At 41.3% G+C, this 23,018-nt stretch overlaps 1 protein-coding gene across 1 annotated transcript in view; it reads left to right on the top strand.

Annotated features, from left to right (window-relative positions):
• adgrv1 (adhesion G protein-coupled receptor V1) overlaps positions 1-23,018 on the top strand; it is a 697,787-nt gene that overhangs the window by 390,010 nt on the left and 284,759 nt on the right. The window contains exons 76-78 of the mRNA XM_051930189.1: positions 987-1,158; positions 3,247-3,486; positions 22,139-22,546. Coding sequence (XP_051786149.1) covers positions 987-1,158; positions 3,247-3,486; positions 22,139-22,546 — 820 coding nt within the window. The remainder of the gene's footprint in view (positions 1-986; positions 1,159-3,246; positions 3,487-22,138; positions 22,547-23,018) is intronic.

The following is a 23,018-nucleotide window of genomic DNA, read 5'->3' as shown; positions in this document are numbered from 1 at the left end:
GATTAATTGCCATTGCTCAATTCGCCCTAGTGTGTGTGAGAGAGAGTGTGTGTGTTTCTGTCCTATCATGGTCTGGTGCGTTGTCTAGGGTTTCTTTATTTCCTTGTGCCAAATGCTTGCTGGGATAGGCTCCAGCTTCCCTGTCACCCTGCCCTGGATAAGCGAGTTTAGAAAATAGATGGATGGATAACATAAATAATGGTACACAACGGATATTATTAAATACCATCAACATGTAATTTTCTGCTCGATGGATGCTTCTGTTTTTTCCATTAGCATAATTTCTATGTATCTATATCCATTTTTTTTAAATCAAAATTATAATAATAGTGGGACCAGGGAGGTAGAAAAATGGATAGATTATTATATAATATAGATTAGATACTGTATATTAGATATAGATAATATAGTTAGATTATTATATAATAGTTATAACAGTAATGGTGATCGAAAGGATAATATCCATCCATCCATCCATCCATTTTCCAACCCGCTGAATCCGAACACAGGGTCACGGGGGTCTGAATTTGAGACACCTAATTTTTTACTCTATGGATGCTGCTATTTTTTCCAATAGCATAATTTCCATGTATTTATATACATTTTTAAAATAAAAATTATAGAAATAGTGGAACTAGGGAGGTAGAAATATAGATTATTATATAATAACAATAATAGTAATTGCGATGTAATCGATATTATTAACTACCATGAACACATAATTTTCTAATTTTTTGGTGCTTTATTATTTCTTCCAGTAGTTTCCATGTTTTATAGGTCAACACTCTCCAGCATGGGTGCTATCTTAATGTTAGTATAGTCATAGTAAAATGGAGTTCTGAGTTCACAGCTCAGAAACATGTGGTATCACTGACTTATTTTGATTATAAATTGAAAATGTGATAGAGGCAAAAGTCGTACGTTGCCACAGACAATTTTAGGTGGAAATCGTTGAGGATAACTGCTTTTCAAATTGTGTTTCTTAGGGTTTTTGAGGATTTAGTGGTTTTCTGGCAAGCAACACTTAATGAAAGCAATGCTCTTCTCCAAAATAATGAGGTTAATCTCACCAAAGAACTACTTTTTATATCGGGATCAACCACATGCAAAAAAGGAGAGGTGTCATGTACATTCACATTGGAACTTAGACAAGACAAGGTGAGTGAATCTGAAAGATTTTGCTATGGTTAGATTAAGAAAACAAGATGATTTCATTATTTTTGTTTCCTGCTATATGAAATAATAAATGATCAGAAAGTGGAAAATATTTAATGTTTCCTTTTTGAGTATACAATTACTTACATAATACCACTTGATGAGAACAGTGAGACAGAATAAAATCTCTTGAAAGTACAATAAATACTATATATGCAGGATTGGGGTTAAGTGGTTACCACTGCTTAGTTTTTGTAAATTCCCAGCTCAGTCTGTGTCGGTAGAAGCTACCACTTCTTTCTACTTTTCAGTTCCCTCAAATTACATTCTAGGTAACACTTTTCCAGTGTACAAATTAATCCACATTGGAAGATATAAAATCAACACCCAATATCCACTTTTTCTTAGGTTTTCTTCAATTGAGAAAAGAAATGTCTTTCTTTTTTTTGTTAATTACAGAAAAACTTTTTTTTTCCTTGCCAAAGTTTAATTTATTGAACACTTTTTGTGTACAAATAGCCATGCACATTCTTGATCCTATGTAATCCAATTCAGTGTTGCATGGACCTGGGACGTTGTTGGCAGCATTAATCATAAAGGAGGAAACAACCCCAGATAGGTGCCAGTTCATCACAGGATCCACTCACTCACTCACATGCACACACACACACACACACACACACGCACACACACACTCATATCTATGTGCCTATTTAGAATCACCGTTTAACTTAACCAGCTCAACTTTGGGAATGAGGAAGGTTTACAAATGCAGTCAATGGGAGAAAGTGCTGATGGATCTATTATATGGCAGTGCTTCCCAATTCTGCTACTGTGACTCATAAATTACACAACTAAGTGTGATGAGATATCTTTAGCACTTTCTGATAAGTAAACCACATTTTTTATAGTCACCTTTATCTATCTATTAAAAGCTCATTAAGATCCATTAGGACAGGAGCAGCCGAAAGAAGAAGGACTTTTAAGAGTAATCTGTAGTTCACTGCTTATATTTTATTTTTAAACTATACAATCAGCAAAACAAACAATTTTCGGAGTGACTTTATTGATCACTTGCATTAATATGTTTGAATTTAATTTAAACAAAACATAATAAAATATTCTTGAGGAAGATGTTTAATATAATCATTTAACTTACTTAAAATTTATAAAGTATGCCAATGGAAATCAGTCTTTTACATACTACCTCATTATCCCACGTGAGTGAATCTGCCATTTTAGTGAACTACCAAAATGTGGTGGCACTTTTCCCCTAATAGACATGGGTCAGTGTGTACAAGTTCCACATGACATTGACTGTGAACTATTGATTGTTTATAAAATACATTTAAATTTTCTTATTTTTAAACACTGTATACAATATGTTATACTAATAACACTGGTCAATAACATTGGTTGTGCCTAGAATTCTGATTGGTGCTCTAAGCATACTTTATAATGAATCCAAAGTCACATTTTTTTTTTCTCTCAGGTTTAGCTTAGTTTTTTTTTTGTTATGGCATCACATTCATATTTTCATCATTTAGTATCATTGTGGGGATAAAAATATTTAGTAAAGAATAATTACTATTTCATTACTACTATTACTACTACTAGCCTCTTAAGAGTGACATTCCTGTACGACAGTAAACAAAAACAGCTACATTTTTCATTATACTTAGCCAAAATATCTTAAACATTAGATTATTATTGTTATATTAATTATTTTAATAAATATGTAAATATATAGTATTTTCACATTTAATTGTATGTCACTCAAAATTTTTTACATGATAGGCAAATTCAGTGCACAAAATAAAATATGACTCAGGTATTTTTACTCTTGTCACAATTTTTTGTTAACCAATGTAATTACTACAGCACAGTGCAGGAAAAGCATTTAAATATAAAGAAGTCATGTGTGATTTTTTAAAAAATCGATTTAACTTTGAAAATATATTAAATAACATTTTCCAGTGTCAATAAATTGCTAAATATACTGCTGTAAGTATTATATGATTTGAATGTACTAGATCTTTTTCTAAAATATTTTGGAAAACTAACTTCATTTTATTTTCCTTCTTTGTGTAGACACCTGAATTTGAGACGTGGTTTTTGGTTGAGCTGTACCAGGTGGGAGAAGGAGCTTTGATAAATAATAGTGCAAGGTTTGCCAACATCACAGTACTGGAAAGCGATAATCCAAGAGGACTGATCTACTTTGCAGTAGGATCTCGTCTCCCTGTCGTTCACCAGAAAACTACCCTGATTAGTCTCAGACTGACTAGAGAACCTTCAAACTCTGTTGTCTCTGTCAGCTATGAAATGCGGGTATGTAAACAGTTACTGATGTCTAATATTGTGAATAATTCCAAATGAAACACATTTATTTGGTCTTATGGTAAAGAATTGTGTATAATGAGGCAACACTGGAGAATATGGAGAATATTAAAAACCATTTAAAACATCAGTAGGTGTTGTAATCATGGACACATTTAATTACTTAAACTTAAAGGACAACGTATTGTTGTTGCAAACAATAGATGTTTGTAATGGATTTTTGTTATGAAGAATAAAATATCTACCAATACAATTTTATTAAATCATATCCAAATCACAAGAAAATGTTTAAATAAATCAAAGCTGCATTCTCGTCCAACAAATATTTTCTGATCTGCTGCTTCCTGCACAGATCCTTGGGAAGACAAACCCCACAAAAGCCTCAATGGCTCAAAGACAGACTAGATGTCACACTAATCTGTTACTGGAAACAGGCACAGTTAAAGGACAGGCTGTCCCGAGGGAGGTATTCCCCATACTCAAAATGATACTAAAGAGACTGAAAGTATCTGGAATAGCGTATTTATTATGCAAAACACACTAATAAAGAACACAAGTACCAAAATGATTAAAGCAAAGTTAATTTGGATGGCTTTTACACTTTCAAGATTTCAAGTATAATAATAATAATAATAATAAGTCTTTACATTTATATAGCGCTTTTCTCACTACTAAAAGTGCTTAACATGAGAGAGGGAAGGCACTGTAACCACCACTAATGTGCAGCATCCACCTGGAGGAATACGACAGCAACCATTTTTCGTCAGTACACTTACCACTTATTAGCTGTTAGGTGGTGAAGGTGTGAGACATAGTTAGCCAGTTAGAGACAAGGCAAGATTAGGTGTCAGATTGATTAGGCCATGGTGGGCAATTTAGCCAGAATATCAGGTACACCCTACTCTTTATGAAGGATGCCCACAGAGAGTCAGGACCATGATATTATGTCTCATCCGAAGGTCAGCACCATTTTTACAACACAGTATCACAGTATCATTGCAATGGGCATTGGGATCCACATTCACACTACAGGGTAAGTGCCAACTGCTGGCCTTGCCAACACACGTCCAGCACCACTTCCATCAGCAACCCAAGCTTTTCCTGGATGGTCTCCCATCCAAGTACTGGCTTTGCCTAAACATTCTTAGCTTCAGGTGGATTATCTGTTGTGAAGTACATGTGGTATGGTGTGGTGTAGTGGGTCCACGGCTCATGTCAAACAGGCCACTTTTAAAATAAATAATCGCCGCATTTTCAGCTTAGTGAGAGGGTGTGGTGTGTGGCCGAACAGTTCCCGGGGAGTTCATGAGTAAGTGCACAGGTGAGGAGTTGTGCGCATACGTAATTGTTTCTGGGAGTTGCTGATTGCCACAGCTGATCCACGTCCCCGTGATATATAGAAGTGCGAGGTGGTTAGTAGGGAGAAAAAAGAAATAAAGAAAGAAAGAGATGGAGGTTGCAGGAAAGAAGGCAGCAGGGAGAGGAGAGAGAGAGGGAGAGAGAGAGAGAGCAGGCTCGATGGAGCAGCGGCAGCTGGAAGGAGAGCCCCAAGAAAGAGTGTTTGGCCGACACTAGGTGGGGCTGAAGGAAGCGGTCGCTCCAGCTGAGCAATCAAGGAGCTGGAGTGACCGGTGATGAAGACGACTGGCCGTCGAAAGGTGGCGGCAGTCGTGGAGGCTTTGGGCTGGTTGAGCCCCAGCGTGAGCGCCCTGGCCGCTGGGGAAAGAGCCCAAGTCTTGGTCCGGATAAAGCCTGACGTAGCCAGGGATCGGAGGGCTACCAGACCAGTGTGGAAGGCAGCTTCACCTGAAGGTGGGGCAACGCCCCAGTTGCGAAGCCAGGTGGGAGAAGCAGGGGAGCCGCCAGGTAGAAAAACGGCACCGTGCTTTGGATTTTTTTAAAGTGACTGCTTCATGCCATTGTTTTAATCTCGTTGTTTTAAAAGATTGTTTTTTTTTTCTATTGTGTTTTTTAACCTCCATCTTTCACCCGTTTTTATGGATTATTTATTTATTGAAGATTTTGAGACATTGCATTTATTTATTTGAACACTTTTTTTCTTTGCTGTTTTTAATAAAAGCACTTTACACTTCTGCACCATCCACTTGCATTGTTGTGCCTCACTGCCAAGCTCATTGGTGACATTACTGACGGTGTCGGGTTCAGGGCTCCTGGAAGGATGATGGGAGTGCGCTGGCATTGAAACACATCTATTTATGTCCCTTCTCTCAGTTTTTCTTTTATTCAACTGTAGCCTTTTCTTCTTCTAATGAGCCTTTACACCAACTGTCCTCTTCACTTTATATACTACTAGCTGGACCCATGTAGTAGTGAAACAGGACAAATTTTTGCCCCCCCTCCCCTCGATCCACAGCATCTCTCTCAGATTAGCAACAATAAATTGGTACCGCAAGTGAACTATGGTACTTAGAGTGATGAGAGAAGTCGCAAAATCAACCGGAATGTTCAAGCAAATTATAGAAAAAAATAGTTCTCTCGTGAAAAGCAGACAGATATACAGACAGATGTTGGATATCTTCAGTTTTCCCTCTGACCTAAAATTTAATTTCCTTCTTCGGGTCACACCTGGAATTGAATACAACTTTAGTTTGGGTACAAGAGTACTAAGCTAGATCTTTCTCTAGTTGCTTATGGTTTTCAAAGGCAGCTGAAGTTACTGTACCTTTGTATTTGACAGTCACATTGCTTCTGAGCTAACTGCACCCATGGACCTTTAGCAGATGTTTAAGTGTTAGGTGTCTCAGACAGCTTGTTAGACACCCATTATGTTATAGGAACTACGTAGTACAATCTGACTTGCAAGTAGAAATGTGTGTCTTCCAAAGACTTCTGTGACACCTATCAGTCTTCTAAGGAGAAACTTAATTCTCTCACTGCCACTTAGCAATTCCTACAGTTTAAGAATACCAAATCTGTAGAGGGAGCACAAGATCTCTTTTACCACCTAAATCTGAACATATGAAGTGTTCAGTTTTCTGTTCTTGCCTGTATCACTTTCTGTGACATTTCTTTCATAGTACTGGGTTCCACATTTCATTTTCTGTGTTGGTTTATATTTCCTTTTTACTTCTTTCTTTGGTATATATTATTGTATATAATATTATATACTTTCATGCTTTTGTTTCCTTTTGATGTTAAAGTACCTCGTTTCATTTTCAACTATTTATTTACTTATTTTTAAATAACTGTATTTAATTTTCTTTATATCACTATATCTCATTTTCCTCATATAATTGATTTTGATTTTTTGTCAGCTATTTGCCTGTAGTTCTGTTTGTTTTTTGCATAAACTCAGACATATGCATATGTCTTATTTTGATCTATTTTGATTGATTTGTGTAAACATGTAGTATGTGGTGTTTATTTATTTATTAGATCTTGAAATTGCAAACTATATATTTTTCTTCTGAAGATGAAAAAATGAGCTTTTCTTTTGTTTTTTTAGTCAGTCATTTTGTCAACTGCAGGATCGTGGGGGGCGTGGGGCTGATCCTAACTACCATAGGGCTGCAAGGCTGGAACACACCCTGGACAGGACGCAAGTCCATCTCAGGGCGAGCATTAGGGCCAATTTAGCATCGCCAGTCCTGCATGTCTTTGGAAGAAAACTGGAGCACTCAGAGGAAATGCACACAGACATGGGGAGAACATGCAAATTCTGCCTGGGACGCAAACCCAGGTCTCCTTACTGCAAGGCAGCAACGCTACCACTGCACCACCCGTTTTATTCTTTTAGCATTATTATTATTATTATAGCTTAAGTAATTGATACTTCTTTCATTTTAAACTTTAATTAGTTTTCTCCTCATATTTTTTAAATTTTCTGTTTCTGTAAGAAGTTTTTTTTTTTGTGGTGATTAGTAGTATCTGTGTCACTGCCACACATTGCCTCCAAAACAGGAGAGTCACTATCATTTAGGCGTGCAATTTAACTCTGAATATTGAACAATGTTGTACACTATTATAGAAGAATGAAAACAAGCACTGTTTCAATACTGGATTCCCTCCCCTTGTTTGGAAGCCTTTAGCAGAATTTTCACTGTTAATAGCTGGCTTTAACATTGTGTGAGGGACAAAAACATGGCCTTTATTGATATACTGTGTTTCTACAACACAGACTGGCACCACCACTTTTTTCTGACAGCTTTTGAAAGGTAAAAAATACAGTTATGCCTAGTGATCTTAGGCTGTTGTACACCAGCTTGGTCATGGACACCCTTTGAAACTCTGTTGTGAATGATGCAACAGAGGAAAGACAATTTGTACACACTGTATCCTTCATCACTCAGTGGTGAACTCATTCTGAGTTTGTGTGGCCTATTATTTTGTGGCTGACCACTCACTTTGTTGTGAGGAAAGGAAACTTTTATATGTTTTACGCTTCAGCTCTCAGTAGTTTGCATTCTGAGTTTGTATGGCCTACCATTTCATGACTGAGCGGTTGTTGTTCCTAGACACTTCCACTTCACAATAATAAAACACAGTTGACTGGGGCAGACCTAGCAGAGCAGAAAGATTCACATACTGTCCTGAGCCAAGGTGGCTTCTTCCTGTGACAGTGGCACATTTAAAGCCACTGATCTGTTCAATACGACCCATCCTACTGCCAATGTTTGTCAATGGAGATTGCATGGTTATATTCTTGATTTTAAACTCCTGTACTAATAGATGCATGTAAATGACTATAAAAACACTTTTGGCTGTCTTTTACTGCTTCCATCCATCCATCCATTGTCTCCCGCTTATCCGAGGTCGGGTCGCGGGGGCAGCAGCTTGAGCAGAGATGCCCAGACTTCCCTCTCCCCGGCCACTTCTTCTAGCTCTTCCGGGAGAATCCCAAGGCGTTCCCAGGCCAGTCGAGAGACATAGTCCCTCCAATGTGTCCTGGGTCTTCCCCGGGGCCTCCTCCCGGTTAGACGTGCCCAGAACACCTCACCAGGGAGGCGTCCAGGAGGCATCCTGATCAGATGCCCGAGCCACCTCATCTGACTCCTCTCGATGCGGAGTTGCAGCCGCTCTACTCTGAGCCCCTCCCGGATGACTGAGCTTCTCACCCTATCTTTAAGGGAAAGCCCAGACACCCTGCGGAGGAAACTCATTTCAGCCGCTTGTATTCGCGATCTCGTTCTTTTGGTCACTACCCATAGTTCATGACCATAGGTGAGGGTAGGAACATAGATCGACTGGTAAATTGAGAGCTTCGCCTTGCGGCTCAGCTCCTTTTTCACCACGACAGACCGATGCAGAGCCCGCATCACTGCGGATGCCGCACCGATCCACCTGTCGATCTCACACTCCATTCTTCCCTCACTCGTGAACAAGACCCCGAGATACTTGAACTCCTCCACTTGGGGCAGGATCTTGCTACCAACCCTGAGAGGGCACTCCACCCTTTTCCGGCTGAGGACCATGGTCTCGGATTTGGAGGTGCTGATTCTCATCCCAGCCGCTTCACACTCGGCTGCGAACCGATCCAGAGAGAGCTGAAGATCACGGCCTGATGAAGCAAACAGGACAACATCATCTGCAAAAAGCAGTGACCCAATCCTGAGCCCACCAAACCGGACCCCCTCAACGCCCTGGCTGCGCCTAGAAATTCTGTCCATAAAAGTTATGAACAGAATCGGTGACAAAGGGCAGCCCTGGCGGAGTCCAACTCTCACTGGAAACGGGTTCGACTTACTGCTGGCAATGCGGACTAGGCTCTGGCACCGATTTTACAGGGACCGAACAGCCCTTATCAGGGGGGCCGGTACCCCATACTCTCGGAGAACCCCCCACAGGATTCCCCGAGGGACACGGTCGAATGCCTTTTCCAAGTCCACAAAACACATGTAGACTGGTTGGGCAAACTCCCATGCACCCTCCAGGACCCTGCTAAGGGTATAGAGCTGGTCCACTGTTCCGCGACCAGGACGAAAACCACACTGTTCCTCCTGAATCCGAGGCTCGACTATCCGACGGACCCTCCTCTCCACGACCCCTGAATAGACTTTTCCAGGGAGGCTGAGGAGTGTGATCCCTCTGTAGTTGGAACACACCCTCCAATCCCCCTTCTTAAAGAGGGGGACTACCACCCCGGTCTGCCAATCCAGAGGCACTGTCCCTGATGTCCATGCGATGTTGCAGAGGCGTGTCAACCAAGACAGTCCTACAACATCCAGAGCCTTGAGGAACTCCGGGCGTATCTCATCCACCCCCGGGGCCCTGCCACCAAGGAGTTTTTTGACCACCTCGGTGACCTCAGTCCCAGAGATGGGGGAGCCCACCTCTGAGTCCCCAGGCTCTGCTTCCTCATTGGAAGGCATGTTAATGGGATTGAGGAGGTCTTCGAAGTACTCCCCCCACCGACCCACAACGTCCCGAGTCGAGGTCAGCAGCGCACCATCCCCACCATATACAGTGTTGACACTGCACTGCTTCCCCCTCCTGAGATGCCGGATGGTGGACCAGAATCTCTTCGAAGCCGTCCGAAAGTCGTTCTCCATGGCCTCCCCAAACTCCTCCCACGCCCGAGTTTTTGCCTCAGCAACCACCAAAGCCGCATTCCGCTTGGCCTGCTGGTACCTATCAGCTGCCTCCAGGGTCCCACAGGACAAAAGGGTCCTGTAGGACTCCTTCTTCAGCTTGACGGCATCCTTCACCGCCGGTGTCCACCAACGGGTTCGGGGATTGCCGCCACGACAGGCACCGACCACCTTATGGCCACAGCTCCGGTCAGCTGCCTCAACAATAGAGGCACGGAACATGGCCCATTCGGAGTCAATGTCCCCCCACCTCCCTCGGGATGTGGTCGAAGTTCTGCCGGAGGTGGGAGTTGAAGCTACTTCTGACAGGGGGCTCTGCCAGACGTTCCCAGCAGACCCTCACAACACGTTTGGGCCTACCACGCCTGACCGGCATCCTCCCCCACCATCGAAGCCAACTCACCACCAGGTGGTGATCAGTTGACAGCTCCGCCCCTCTTTTCACCCGAGTGTCCAAGACATGTGGCCGCAAGTCCGACGACACGACCACAAAGTCGATCATCGAACTGAGGCCTAGGGTGTCCTGGTGCCAAGTGCACATATGAACACCCCTATGCTTGAACATGGTGTTCGTTATGGACAATCCGTGACGAGCACAGAAGTCCAATAACAAAACACCGCTCGGGTTCAGATAGGGGGGGCCATTCCTCCCAATCACGCCCTTCCAGGTCTCACTGTCATTGCCCACGTGAGCATTGAAGTCTCCCAGAAGAACGAGGGAGTCCCCAGAAGGTATGCCCTCTAGCACCCCATCCAGGGACTCCAAAAAGGGTGGGTACTCTGAACTGCTGTTCGGTGCATACGCACAAACAACAGTTAGGACCCGTCCCCCCACCCGAAGGCGAAGGGAGGCTACCCTCTCATCCACCGGGGTAAACCCCAATGTACAGGCTCCAAGTCGGGGGGCAATAAGTATACCCACACCCGCTCGGCGCCTCTCACCGGGGGCAACTCCAGAGTGGTAGAGAGTCCAGCCCCTCTCAAGGAGATTGGTTCCAGAGTCCAAGCTGTGCATCGAGGTGAGTCCAACTATATCTAGCCGGAACCTCTCAACTTTGCGCACTAGCTCAGGCTCCTTCCCCTTCAGAGAGGTGACATTCCACGTCCCAAGAGCCAGCTTCTGTAGCCGAGGATCGGACCGCCAAGGTCCCCGCCTTCGGCCACCACCCAACTCACACTGCACCCGACCTCCTTGGCCCCTCCCATAGGTGGTGAGCCCATGGGAAGGGGGACCCACGTTGCCTCTTCGGGCTGTGCCCGGCCGAGCCCCATGGGTGCAGGCCCGGCCACCAGGCGCTCGCCATCGAGCCCCACCTCCAGGCCTGGCTCCAGAGTGGGGCCCCGGTGACCCGCGTCCGGGCAAGGGTAAACGCCGTCCAAAATTGTTTTCTATCATAGGAGGTTTTGTTTAACTGCTCTTTGTCTCATCCCTCACCTAGGACCAGTTTGCCTTGGGTGGCCCTACCAGGGGCATAAAGCCCCGGACAACAGAGCTCCTAGGATCATTGGGACATGCAAACCCCTCCACCACGATAAGGTGGCGGTTAAAGGAGGGGTTACTGCTTCCATCTCCATGGAAAATGTGTTGATCTCCACCAGACTTTTTTCATGCTTATTAGAAGCTCTTAACACCTCATTAGATGTCTGTCCAAGTCATGGCAGTTTTCAGTTAATGTGCCCCAAACCGGCCTTTCTGAACGATGTTACAGGCAGCATAACGTTCTCCATGGCTTCTCCAGACCCTTTCATTTCTGTGCTCAGGGTGAACCTGCTCTCATCTGTGAAAAGCACAGGGCGCCAGTGGTGGACCTGCCAATTCTGGTATTCTATGGCAAATGCCAATCAATCTCCACGATGCTGGGCAGTGAGCACAGGACCCACTAGAGGACGTCGGGCTCTCAGGCTACCCTCATGAAGTCTGTTTCTGATTGTTTGGTCAGAGACATTCACACCAGTGGCGTACTGGAGGTCATTCTGTAGGGCTCTGGCAGTGCTCATCCTGTTCCTCCTTGCCCAAAGGAGCAGACACCGGTCCTGCTGATGGGTTAAGGACCTCCTATGGTCCTGTCCAGCTCTCCTAGAGTAACTGCCTGTCTCCCTGAATCTCCTCCATGCCCTTGAGACTGTGCTGGGAGACACAGCAAACCTTCTGGCAATGGGACATATTGATGTGCCATCCTGGAGAAGTTAGACTACCTGTGCAACCTCTTTAGGGTCCAGGTATCGTCGCCTCATGCTACCGGTAGTGATATTGACCATAGGCAAATGAAAAACTAGTGAAAAAACAGTCAGAAAAGACGAGGAGGGAAAAATGTCAGTGATCTCCCTCCACCTGTTAAACCATTGCTGTTTTGGGGTTGTCTCATTGTTGCCCCTGTTGTGCACCTGTTGTTAATTTCATTAACACCAAAGCAGCTGAAACTGATTAACAACCCCCTCTGCTACTTAACTGACCAGATCAATATCCCAGAAGTTTCATTGACTTGATGCTATACTCTGATTAAAAAGTGTACCTTTAATTTTTTTCAGCACCATATATATCCATCCATCCATCCATTATCCAACCCATTATATCCTAACTACACGATCACGGTGTCTGCTGGAGCCAATCCCAGCCAACACAGGGCGCAAGGCAGGAAACAAACCCCAGGCAGGGCGCCAGCCCACCACAGGGCATGCACACCCACACACCAAGCACACACTAGGGACAATTTAGGATCGCCAATGCACCTAACCTGCATGTCTTTGGACTCTGGGAGGAAAGCAAAGTACCCAGAGGAAACCCTCACAGACACGGAGAGAACATGCAAACTCCACGCAGGGAGGACCCGGGAAGCAAACCCGGGTCTCCTAACTGCAAGGCAGCAGTGCTACCCACCCTATATATATAAATATATATACAGTATATATATATATATATATATATATATATATATATATATATATATATATATATACTGTATATATATATATATATATTGTCACAATAACCAGACATAAGAGTCGTGAAAAGGTTTGGGGCAGCCACCCGTATAATTTGGTTTCCTGGCTGCAAAGTTGTGTTCAATAGAAATACAGTAGCACTGATGTGCACAAAGCCAAGTCCAAAACAGAACTGAGGGAATAGGGAAAAGGGGCAGGCTTTTAAAGGGGAAGACAGGAAGTGAGGTCATAAGGATCGGGCCCATGTTCTTCAACCATTGGTTCAAGCCCAGACGTAACATCACAGGGGCCAGAGCCGGTAAGGTCTCCTTCCATTGGCTCGGTCCCGGAAGTGACGTCAAGAGAGCCAGGTGGAATCTCCCGTGGATGGTCTACAGGAAAGGGAGAAAAAGAGTCAGTGCACTCTGCCACATCCCGGCATGCCTCAGAACTGCCTTCACTCAAGCCCTTTAGCTGCCTCCCATGCGCACATGTGTGACAATATATACAGTATATATATATATATATATATAATATGTGTGTGTGTGTGTTTGTTATATATTGTGAAACATCCGCCCGGACACAGACAGACACTGAGGCTCACAATGTCACACACGTTTATTCTCCCTTTTCCAAACAGCATAAACACAGCGCACAAACCACAATACACTGTCTTTCTTCTGCCGCCTCCATTCTTCTCCTGCAAGCTCTGTCCACTGCCACCCGACTCCGACTCATCTACTGGAGTGAGGCGACCCCTTTTATGCAGTACCCGGATGTGCTCCAGGTGCTCTGTGACGATCTTCCGGTGGCACTTCCTGGTGTGGTGGAAGTGCAGCATGAGCATTCGGAATCACTCTGGATGTCCCTGAAATTCCTTCTGGTAGCACCTCCAAGTGTGGTGGAAGTGCTGCTATCCAGGGTTCCATAATTGTCTGGGTGCCCCCTGGCGGTGGCCACAGGCCCCAACAGGGATGAGCTTCCCAGCTCTGTTCCGGTGGCCCCCAAGCAGACCTGGGCAGCTGCCCTCTCGTGGCCCAGGGGAGGTATTGTCTGTCTCCTGGACCTTCCAGGCGTCCCGGCTGGGTAGGGGCCCCAGCCGTCTGCCACAATGTGTATATATTTATATGTATATATGTATATTTACATGGCAATTTTATACTTCACTGTATATTTTCACTATTATCTATTTTTATTACTTTTATAGTCTTTTTTTTATTTTACTTTGCCCATTTTTATGCTTCACTCTCTGCCTAGCATTTTAAATTGAACTTGAATGAAAATTCACATGTAAATAAAGTTTCATTTGTTCATTCATTTTTTATTATGATATTTAATACCTCTCTTCCATTTATTCATGTCCTTAATCTGATGATTTAGTCAATTTTAATCTAATTTGTTAATTTATTAAGCAGTGATTTATGAAACTGCTTAATGATTTATGAATAGTGAGCTTTGCATCTAAACTCAGAAAGATGTATTACCACTATAGAAAAATTACTAAATAAAAGGCTGGGAAATACTGTCGTAGGAGTGATGCATATGTGCGGCTTGATGATAAGCACTGTGCATTATCTATCATGCTTTCAAATGGGCTGCTAGGATACGGAGAAATGTGTTTTTTAAATACTAGGTGCCAGCAATAAACACCAAGCCTGGGCTGAGCTAACTGCTAATTTTAGCTCGCGCCTTGAATTCTGTCCAGCAAAGAATTTTGAATTATTTGTTATTGCAGTCAGATTAGTATGATTTCCAGCAAGGAGGCTGTTTTTCTGAACCTCAGAGTACCATGCTTCGCCTGTGCCAACAATAAATAAAAGAAATAACATCTAAATACAAGTTAAAAGTAAAGTTTTGCATTATAAATATTTCCATAACATTTTGCATCAGTCTAACGTGTGCCCAGGAAAGATAGCAGTTTACAGCTAATGTCGGTCAACAGTTATTTTTTTTAGCATAACATCTTTCATAGAGAAAACTCACTCTTTTACCTCACATGATTAAACCAATTATTTGTTATAGTATGTGTACATAATGATGATTCTACAAAGCAGAATATAACACAAAACAAATGAACAGGGAGTACATTTTGCAAAATTAAGTTTACATTTGCTGTGCTTTGAAGTTTCTTTCATGTCTCTAAAAGCATTCATTAAGTTACAGCTCTAGCTGGCACATCCTGGTGTCTGTGTAAGAATGCCAGTTGATCTAGCAGCCAAGAATGAAATCTCATTTCCCGTACAATGGTAATCCTGAATATATGTGCAAGACAAGAACAAGCAAATAGGAAGATTATAACTGAGAACATCAGCCGTGGCGTTGGGCTTGAAAACTGAGACGTGTATCAGGAGATGTCTGTATACATTGGGTACCTCAGAAATGGTTGCTGTTCAGTATAAACAGAAAAGGCAAGGCAGAGTAATGTATATAGGAATTTATTTTAAAATCAGATCTTGTCTGTGCCTATTGATCATAGAAATGTCTGTCTTCCTATGACACTAAATAGTATGTGCTGGTCAGAAAATGGATGGATACCCAATTGATTTTATATTGCTGCCTTACTGTCTTGGTCTACTGTAAAATACCCACACATTTTAAAGACAACTGACCATGCCATTATATATGACACCATCTCATGTAACTGGTATTTGTGTATTTGAATTTTGCAGTTGTCTTATAAAACAAGTATAGACACAAAAAATTAATACACAAAATAAAGGTGTTTAATATATTCAATTACATTTTACTTATATGGGCTGCATATCATTTTTCCAAGGTTTGGTTTGCACCTTATGTTCCTTTTAATGTGAATATCCGAAAGACGAAAGCAAAAGTAAGCACCAGCATGCTCAATAACATTCAGCATAATGCCATTAGGTAAGAGAGTTTTCAGTGGCATGGTGCTCTATACTCCACTGAAGATGGTATGACAATGAAAGCGAACATCCAATAGAGTTTTCGTTTATATGATATATAATCGAGACTGGAAAGAGGAGTGGCATCATAGGTGCAGTAAGTGAACTTATCGGTCTTCTGGCTGTTTCTCTTCCTCCAATAGAGGGAAAAAAAAGTTAGCAGCAGTGTCACACTCTTTTCTTTCCTCAGTTTCCTCCTGGGAACAAATAAAGTATCTATCTATCTATCTATCTATCTATCTATCTATCTATCTATCTATCTATCTATCTATCTATCTATCTATCTATCTATCTATCTATCTGTCTGTCTGTCTGTCTGTCTGTCTGTCTGTCTGTCTGTCTGTCTGTCTGTCTGTCATTCCACAAGCTCATGTGTCTGACATTGTCATTTTAAATTACTAGTAAAGCCTAGGAGAGATGAAACTATCAAAACACTTGCAGTAACCCAGTGCTGGTATCATTTTAATTGGTTTGCATTATATGTCTTGTTTGCCTCAGCTCAGTTTTTTAAACGTGCAATGAGTTTAGCTCAGTCTTCAGGACAGACATACTATAAGTTCATTTTCCCAGTGATGTCTTATGTCAGGTCATTTTAGACATTTGAACTCTATTGTGAGTACAGAATACTGTTCTCTCCTGGCAGTGCATGGACTATGCCTGCAGTCAAACAGGCCCCTGATTAAAAATGAAAAATCTTCCTATTAAAGCTCCTTTGACTCAGTGCTGCAGAAGGCTTTAAGCCTGGGATAGATAGTTTTAGTAACAGATGCCCAACAAAAACTGTAGATTATTACTAGAAAACCACGTGACTAGAGGTGGTAAATAATATGTGTATCTGTAACAATACAGAATTTGGTAGATTTTTGCTATATTTTTTTTTACAATTATTGTTTATCATGACTATAGAGAATTTAAAGAAATTCATGAAGGAAGGGCTTGAACTTAATCAGAATCAGTGTTACAGTCATATTTATTGGCCTAACATGCATGCATACAAGGAGTTTGACTCTGATTTTTTGTTTTTGACTCTTCGTGTATAGTGGAGATACACACGTTTGATAAATACACTCCTAAAGAAAATAAAAAACTTTGAATTAATTAATTTCTTTGGCTCTCTGAAAGTTTTTTTATATTTAACTCTTATTCAAAAATATCGAGTTTGGCTCATCCTAAAGTAACAGCAAAGTAATTGTTTTCACCAAGTCTCCGTCACAGAAGGTATATCAGGCATGTTTGTGGTGGAAGCTACTGTGAAAGATAGAGGCACTGTCGACCCCTTGAACCCTCAGATCAGACATCAGACACCAGATAAAAGTCCAATATGACTTTATTTTATAATAATTATGTGCACCAAGCACACTCCACTCCACTATACTCATAAAGGCACAATAATCAAATAAATAATCAATACAATAATCAATCCTCCACTCCCAGACGCGTTGCCACCCTTCCACCCAGCTCAGCTCCCCGTCTGGGATTTCCCATAGTCCTTTTATAGTCCTTGACCCAGAAGTGTTTCGCCTCTCTCTGTCCATGTGACCGTGAACACTTCTGGGTCAGATAAAAGCTCCTTTTCTTCAACCCGGAAGTGTGTCATTCGCTCTGTCGCCGTGACTAAGACGCACTTCCGGGTTATAGGTGAAACAAAAGTCTCTGGGCCTTCCTGCAGCGTCCCCTGGAGGTTCCCATGGTATCCAGCAGGGCTGTGATGAAAAACTCCACTGTCCATGATGCCCTGCTGGAACTCAGGGCACCTCTATGTTGCAGGCAGGGCTCCACCCGGTGGCTTGGGGGTATTGGTCGGGATGAACGGCCGGCCATATTCCACACTACCATCAAGTTAAAGAGCAGAGAAGATCTCAGCTTAGAGACGCCAAGTACAATGAAGTCGTCAGAATGCTAGAATACAAGGGGATCAAAACTTTTTCATTTGAGTCTACCTTTGAGTAACTGCTTGTACAAATAATAAGTAACACTTGTACAATGTAAACCAAAAATGATTATATAAATGTTTTTACTGGAAACAATATCCATTCTGCAGCTGGCAGCAAAATATGTTTTGAAATTGTTCAGGTAAGGAAAGCAGAAATTCAGAGGCAAGGTAGTAATATTCTATAATCCGGAGAGTTGTTATGCATTGCATGTTGATTAGCACATGCGAGTGACAATTTCACTGTACTTTATAAAATAATGACACTAAGGTGAAACTATATTGAGATCACATGAAAAGAGATTCTAGGTGCTAATTAAATCAAAATTAACCCTCTTGGTCTCACTGCTAAGATTTATATTAAGTACAAGCAACACATTGCAAGTAGGCAGCATGGAGACCTAGTATCTAGTGCTGGTGCTTCACAACTCCAAAGTTCTTGGCTTAAGTCCCAGCATGGACAATATCTGTATGGAGTTTGTATATTTTCTGCATTTCTCCAGAGGTTTTTCTTCGGATATTCCAGCCTTCCATCCCCTCAACCAATACCTGAAGAATAACCCATGAAATATTCTTCACAGGGCGGCACGGTGGCGCAGTGGGTAGCGCTGCTGCCTCGCAGTTGGGAGATCTGGGGACCTGGGGACCTGGGTTCGATTCCCGGGTCCTCCCTGCGTGGAGTTTGCATGTTCTCCCCGTGTCTGCGTGGGTTTCCTCCGGGGGCTCCGGTTTCCTCCCACAGTCCAAAGACATGCAGGTTAGGTGGATTGGCGATTCTAAATTGGCCCTAGAGTGTGCTTGGTGTATGGGGTGTGTTTGTGTGTGTCCTGCGGTGGGTTGGCACCCTGCCCAGGATTGTTTCCTGCCTTGTGCCCTGTGTTGGCTGGGATTGGCTCCAGCAGACCCCCGTGACCCAGTTCGGATAGAGCGGGTTGGAAAATGGATGGATGGATGGATATTCTGCACAGATAGTGACTGGGTCCAGATTTAAACCTGTACTCTGAAGTCAAGTTTTGAAGATCCATAAAGTCCCACTCTATACCACATTGCTTGGTATTTTATTCCATGTATCTATGTTTCTTTGTGTGCAGAAAAAATTTCCAACATTTGAGCGAAATTCACCCATTGTTTCCAACTGTTTTCTCATATTCTCGATGAAGAATTTATTTTAAAATATCAGCAGGGATCCGGAGTACTAATGCCTGTAATGCATCTCATAATTTTAAACACTTCACTCATGTCACCTCTTAGTCTTTGCCAAAACTAAAATACTTTCTCATCCTTCCTCAGCATCTGAGATTTTCTCAAGTAACATTGTGGGCTGATCCCAGCAGTGCTGCTTACTGTAGTTGATGGATGATGGTGATATATGTCAAAGCTCGAGATGTTAAATTAGTTATTATTTTTATTAGTTAGAGCTGTCTATTGAGAATCCTTGAAGGGCACTGACTACAGCAAGTACAACTTGTGTCAGAGTTGCTCGATCCCAAGGATATTTTAATTGTAATTGTCAGAATTTTTCTACAATTCAAGTACAAGTGAAGTGAATTTGCCCAATCTGAAATTATATTTTATAGTCTGACTTCGTGATGACTGGTCTAAGCTATCTGTCATTAGATCAGTGTCTCCTCAATAAGTATAAAGCTTACAGTTGGACTTAGTATCTGGCTGATTTTTCTGTAAAGGACAGTTTAACAAGCAAGTGATCATAACAATAAACTCAACAAACCAAAACAAGGTGGCAAGGAAAAGGAATTTCATACAGACATAGAGAAAACCATAAAATGCCATACGGTCAATGACTTGAACTGTTTCAAGAGCATCACAAAAAAAATTTGTTTCAGCATTTGTTCTGCCTTACGCACACTAAACATGTCAAAGTGAACTGATTGTTTTATTAGGCCTTATTTGTCTCCTTTACATGATAAACAAAGCTTGACTTTCTGTACTACTTCACAGTCCTGGCTAAGTCCTGGCACAGACGCAATTGCTATAAAGGTGCTGACTCAGGATTTTTTGTTTGTGTCCCATGTAATCTAATATCTAGTCATGCTTTAAGTGTTATTAAAAAAGGAACGCGAGATACTCACTGGGACTTTTATGTAATGTGAGACTATGATATTGATAGCATTGTTTTGACATTATCATATTTATATTTAAATGAATGCGTTTGAATTAATATAGAATATTCCTTCCTGAAGAAAGTATTATTGTCTGTATCTGTATTTCGTCTCTGTGTTCTAAAATTAATGCCAAGAAGGTGAACACAGCTGTGACTCCACAAATACACAAGCAGAATGGCATACAGAAGTGGGTAAAGAATTCCATACCATTGAAACAATTTCCTGTTTTGATTTGTTGCATTTTTTTTCATGTTTGATTTGGTATTTATTTCTTGTTTTTATTGACCTTTTGTGATGACCACATTCCCAACACATTCCTGGGACAAAATGTTTGAGATTCTGAAGAAAGATGGAATTAGCTATAGACAGCGAAGACTGGTATGGAATCTTCATAAGAAGAACTATTTTACATGGAGAGAATCAACAAGAGGAGGCAAAACTCTCGAAAGGAGGTGGAAAAAGGTTCTCACTATCATCCATTGTGCTCAATATGTATGTAGAAGAAGCTTTGAAAAAACTTAGAGAACAAGTGGGAGTAATAGTGCAGGGTGAAAGAATAGATATGCTCAGATTTGCGGATGATATTGCTATCTCAACTGAAAATGAAGAGAACTGAAATACATGTTGGAAAAATTATTGAAATTATGGGGATAAGATATAATGTGAGAATAAATAAATCCAAAACAAAGGAAATGGTATGCGACAAAGACGAACAAGCCAAAGTGCAGATTGAAGTTGGTAGTGAATGTCTTGTAGTAGATTCATTTAGTTATCTGGGAAGTATGATTACAAGGGATGGGCAAAGTAAAGTTGAAGTAATAAGCAAAATCAATCAAGCAACAATCGCTTTCAACAAAAAGATAAAGCTCTTGGCGTCTCAAAATAACGGTCTTCAAATCAGAAAAAGGCTCCTAAAAGCTTTCGTCTGGAGTGTAGTTTTATATGGCTGTGAAACCTGGACCTTAGGAGTTAAAGAGGAAAAGGGACTAAATTCATTTGAGCTATGGTGCTACCGGCATATGTTGAAAATTAAATGGGCTGATGAAATAATTAATGAAGAAGTTCTTCTAAGAGTAGGTGAAAGGCACAGTTTATGGAAAACTATAGTTCAAAAACAAGTGCAACTTCTGGGATACCTATTGAGATATGAAGAGCTCCTGAAATTGATAATGAAAAGACAGATGAAAGGGAAGAGAGGCAGAGGAAGACCACGTTGGCCATATCTTGAGCAAATAATGAAAACTATAGGATCTAGTAACTACCAAGAAATGAAAAAGATGGCGAGAGGAATAGAGAGTTATCTCAATATTGAACACTAAAGAAAAAGATGCTGAGCACATTCTTATTTTTTATATTTTGGTGTCATTTTCTTGTAGTAAAGATTTTTCACATTATTATTTTGTTTTGGCATGCAACCATTTTCTTTCTCATGTACACTTCCATTTTGGGTTTTTTGCTTATGCCCCTGGTTGCTAGAACATCAGTTCCAGAAGTGACAACTCTTGACATAATCAGATGCTCTTATTCAAGATGGTGACATGCTACCTTTAATTGTCCTTTTTTGTGGAAACTTTCTAAAACAAATTGCATTGTACTAGTTAGTATTCTTATCCTTCAGTTCTTTCCATATTAACAGAATTTTGAAGCAAACAGAAAAGCAACTATCAAAATAATGCATTTTTCTCCATCTTTATCCATGTATGTTGCTTGTAAGTTATTAACTTTTTTGATAGTGAATATGAATTGAGTTTGTTCTATTGTTTAATAAAAGGCAGAGTGCTACTGCTGAATGTGCGTTCATTTGTCTGATATCTATATTGTGCAGATTTCCCCCTTGGACAGGGAAGACCATAGCCTATGTTTTGTTCTTAAATATGATCACACCTGCCCTTTATTAGAGAAGTATGGCACAAGTATGCAAAGTTACTATCCATGGTGGACTTAATGAGTGAGGTTTTGGTTTTGGGAAAAGGTTTGTCCCCTGTGGAATTTATTTAGAGGCAGCCCCTGTACTTTATTCCACCAATGATAGTACCAAGTATCCCCTTCTAATAATTTATAAATACTGCTAGGTATTTGTTGTGGAGGACAGTCCTAGTGTTAATATGTAATCATCTGAATTGTGACAATATTGGCAAATGTTTTTACTTAAAACCATTCAAACGAGAAATATATATTATGTTTACTGTATTTATTTATTAACAGGAGCTAAAGAAAGCAGAAGCTGTGGGAAAAGGATTGATCTGGCCTGCAATTGCTGGAATGGATTTTGAAAATTCCCAAGGGGTCCTAATTCTTGATGTTGGTGAAAGTACTACTGCTTTTGACATCACTCTCACTCCAGATCGAGCCTCATCCAATCCTTTGCCAAAAAGATTCCAAGTAGTACTGTCTGATGCCACAGGAGGTGCCAGAGTGGATGCTGAGTTTGGTATTGCCAACGTTACAATTGTCTCAGACACTGAAACACAGGCTGTTTGGGGACTGGTTGAGCAGCTTCATCAGCCACTGGATACCAATATCATAAATCAGGTACTGCAAAGTCTACACAATAAAGTCACAGTGGAAGTCACAGAGGAGCAGCTAGGCGCAGTTTTTAATATATTAGGGAAGGTAAGAGTCTTTTTAAATAACTTTCTTGTACTTTTTAATGTACAACCACATCCATTTAGTTCTGAAAAATATTTATAGTTTTTTTTTATTAATATCTTCTTATATAATACGCTACCGTGGCTGTCCAGGATTTTAAATCACCTGTAGCTCACAAACCGTTAGAACTATTGACCTGAAATTTGGTACACATATACTACATGATGTCTACTGATGATTAACCTCCAAGGTTATTCCTCTTTTTATTTTTATTTTATTGTTGAACTCTTGGCAGCGGCCAGTAGGGCAGAGTGCGGAGTTTGCACCGTTCTCATTCCCTACCACCTTCGCCGTCACTTCCCCAACCTCTTCATATCTTAAATTATTCTTGAGGCAGATTGAAGACTTAGTACCAGGAAAACATACTAAGTAATTGCAACACAAACACTGACTTAATCAGTTTTAATGCAAAAAGATGCTGATGAAAGAAGAGAAG

The sequence above is a fragment of the Erpetoichthys calabaricus genome, chromosome 7 (assembly GCF_900747795.2).
Source record: "Erpetoichthys calabaricus chromosome 7, fErpCal1.3, whole genome shotgun sequence".
NCBI classification, from domain to species: domain Eukaryota; kingdom Metazoa; phylum Chordata; class Cladistia; order Polypteriformes; family Polypteridae; genus Erpetoichthys; species Erpetoichthys calabaricus.
This window is presented reverse-complemented; position numbering and strand designations above follow the sequence as displayed.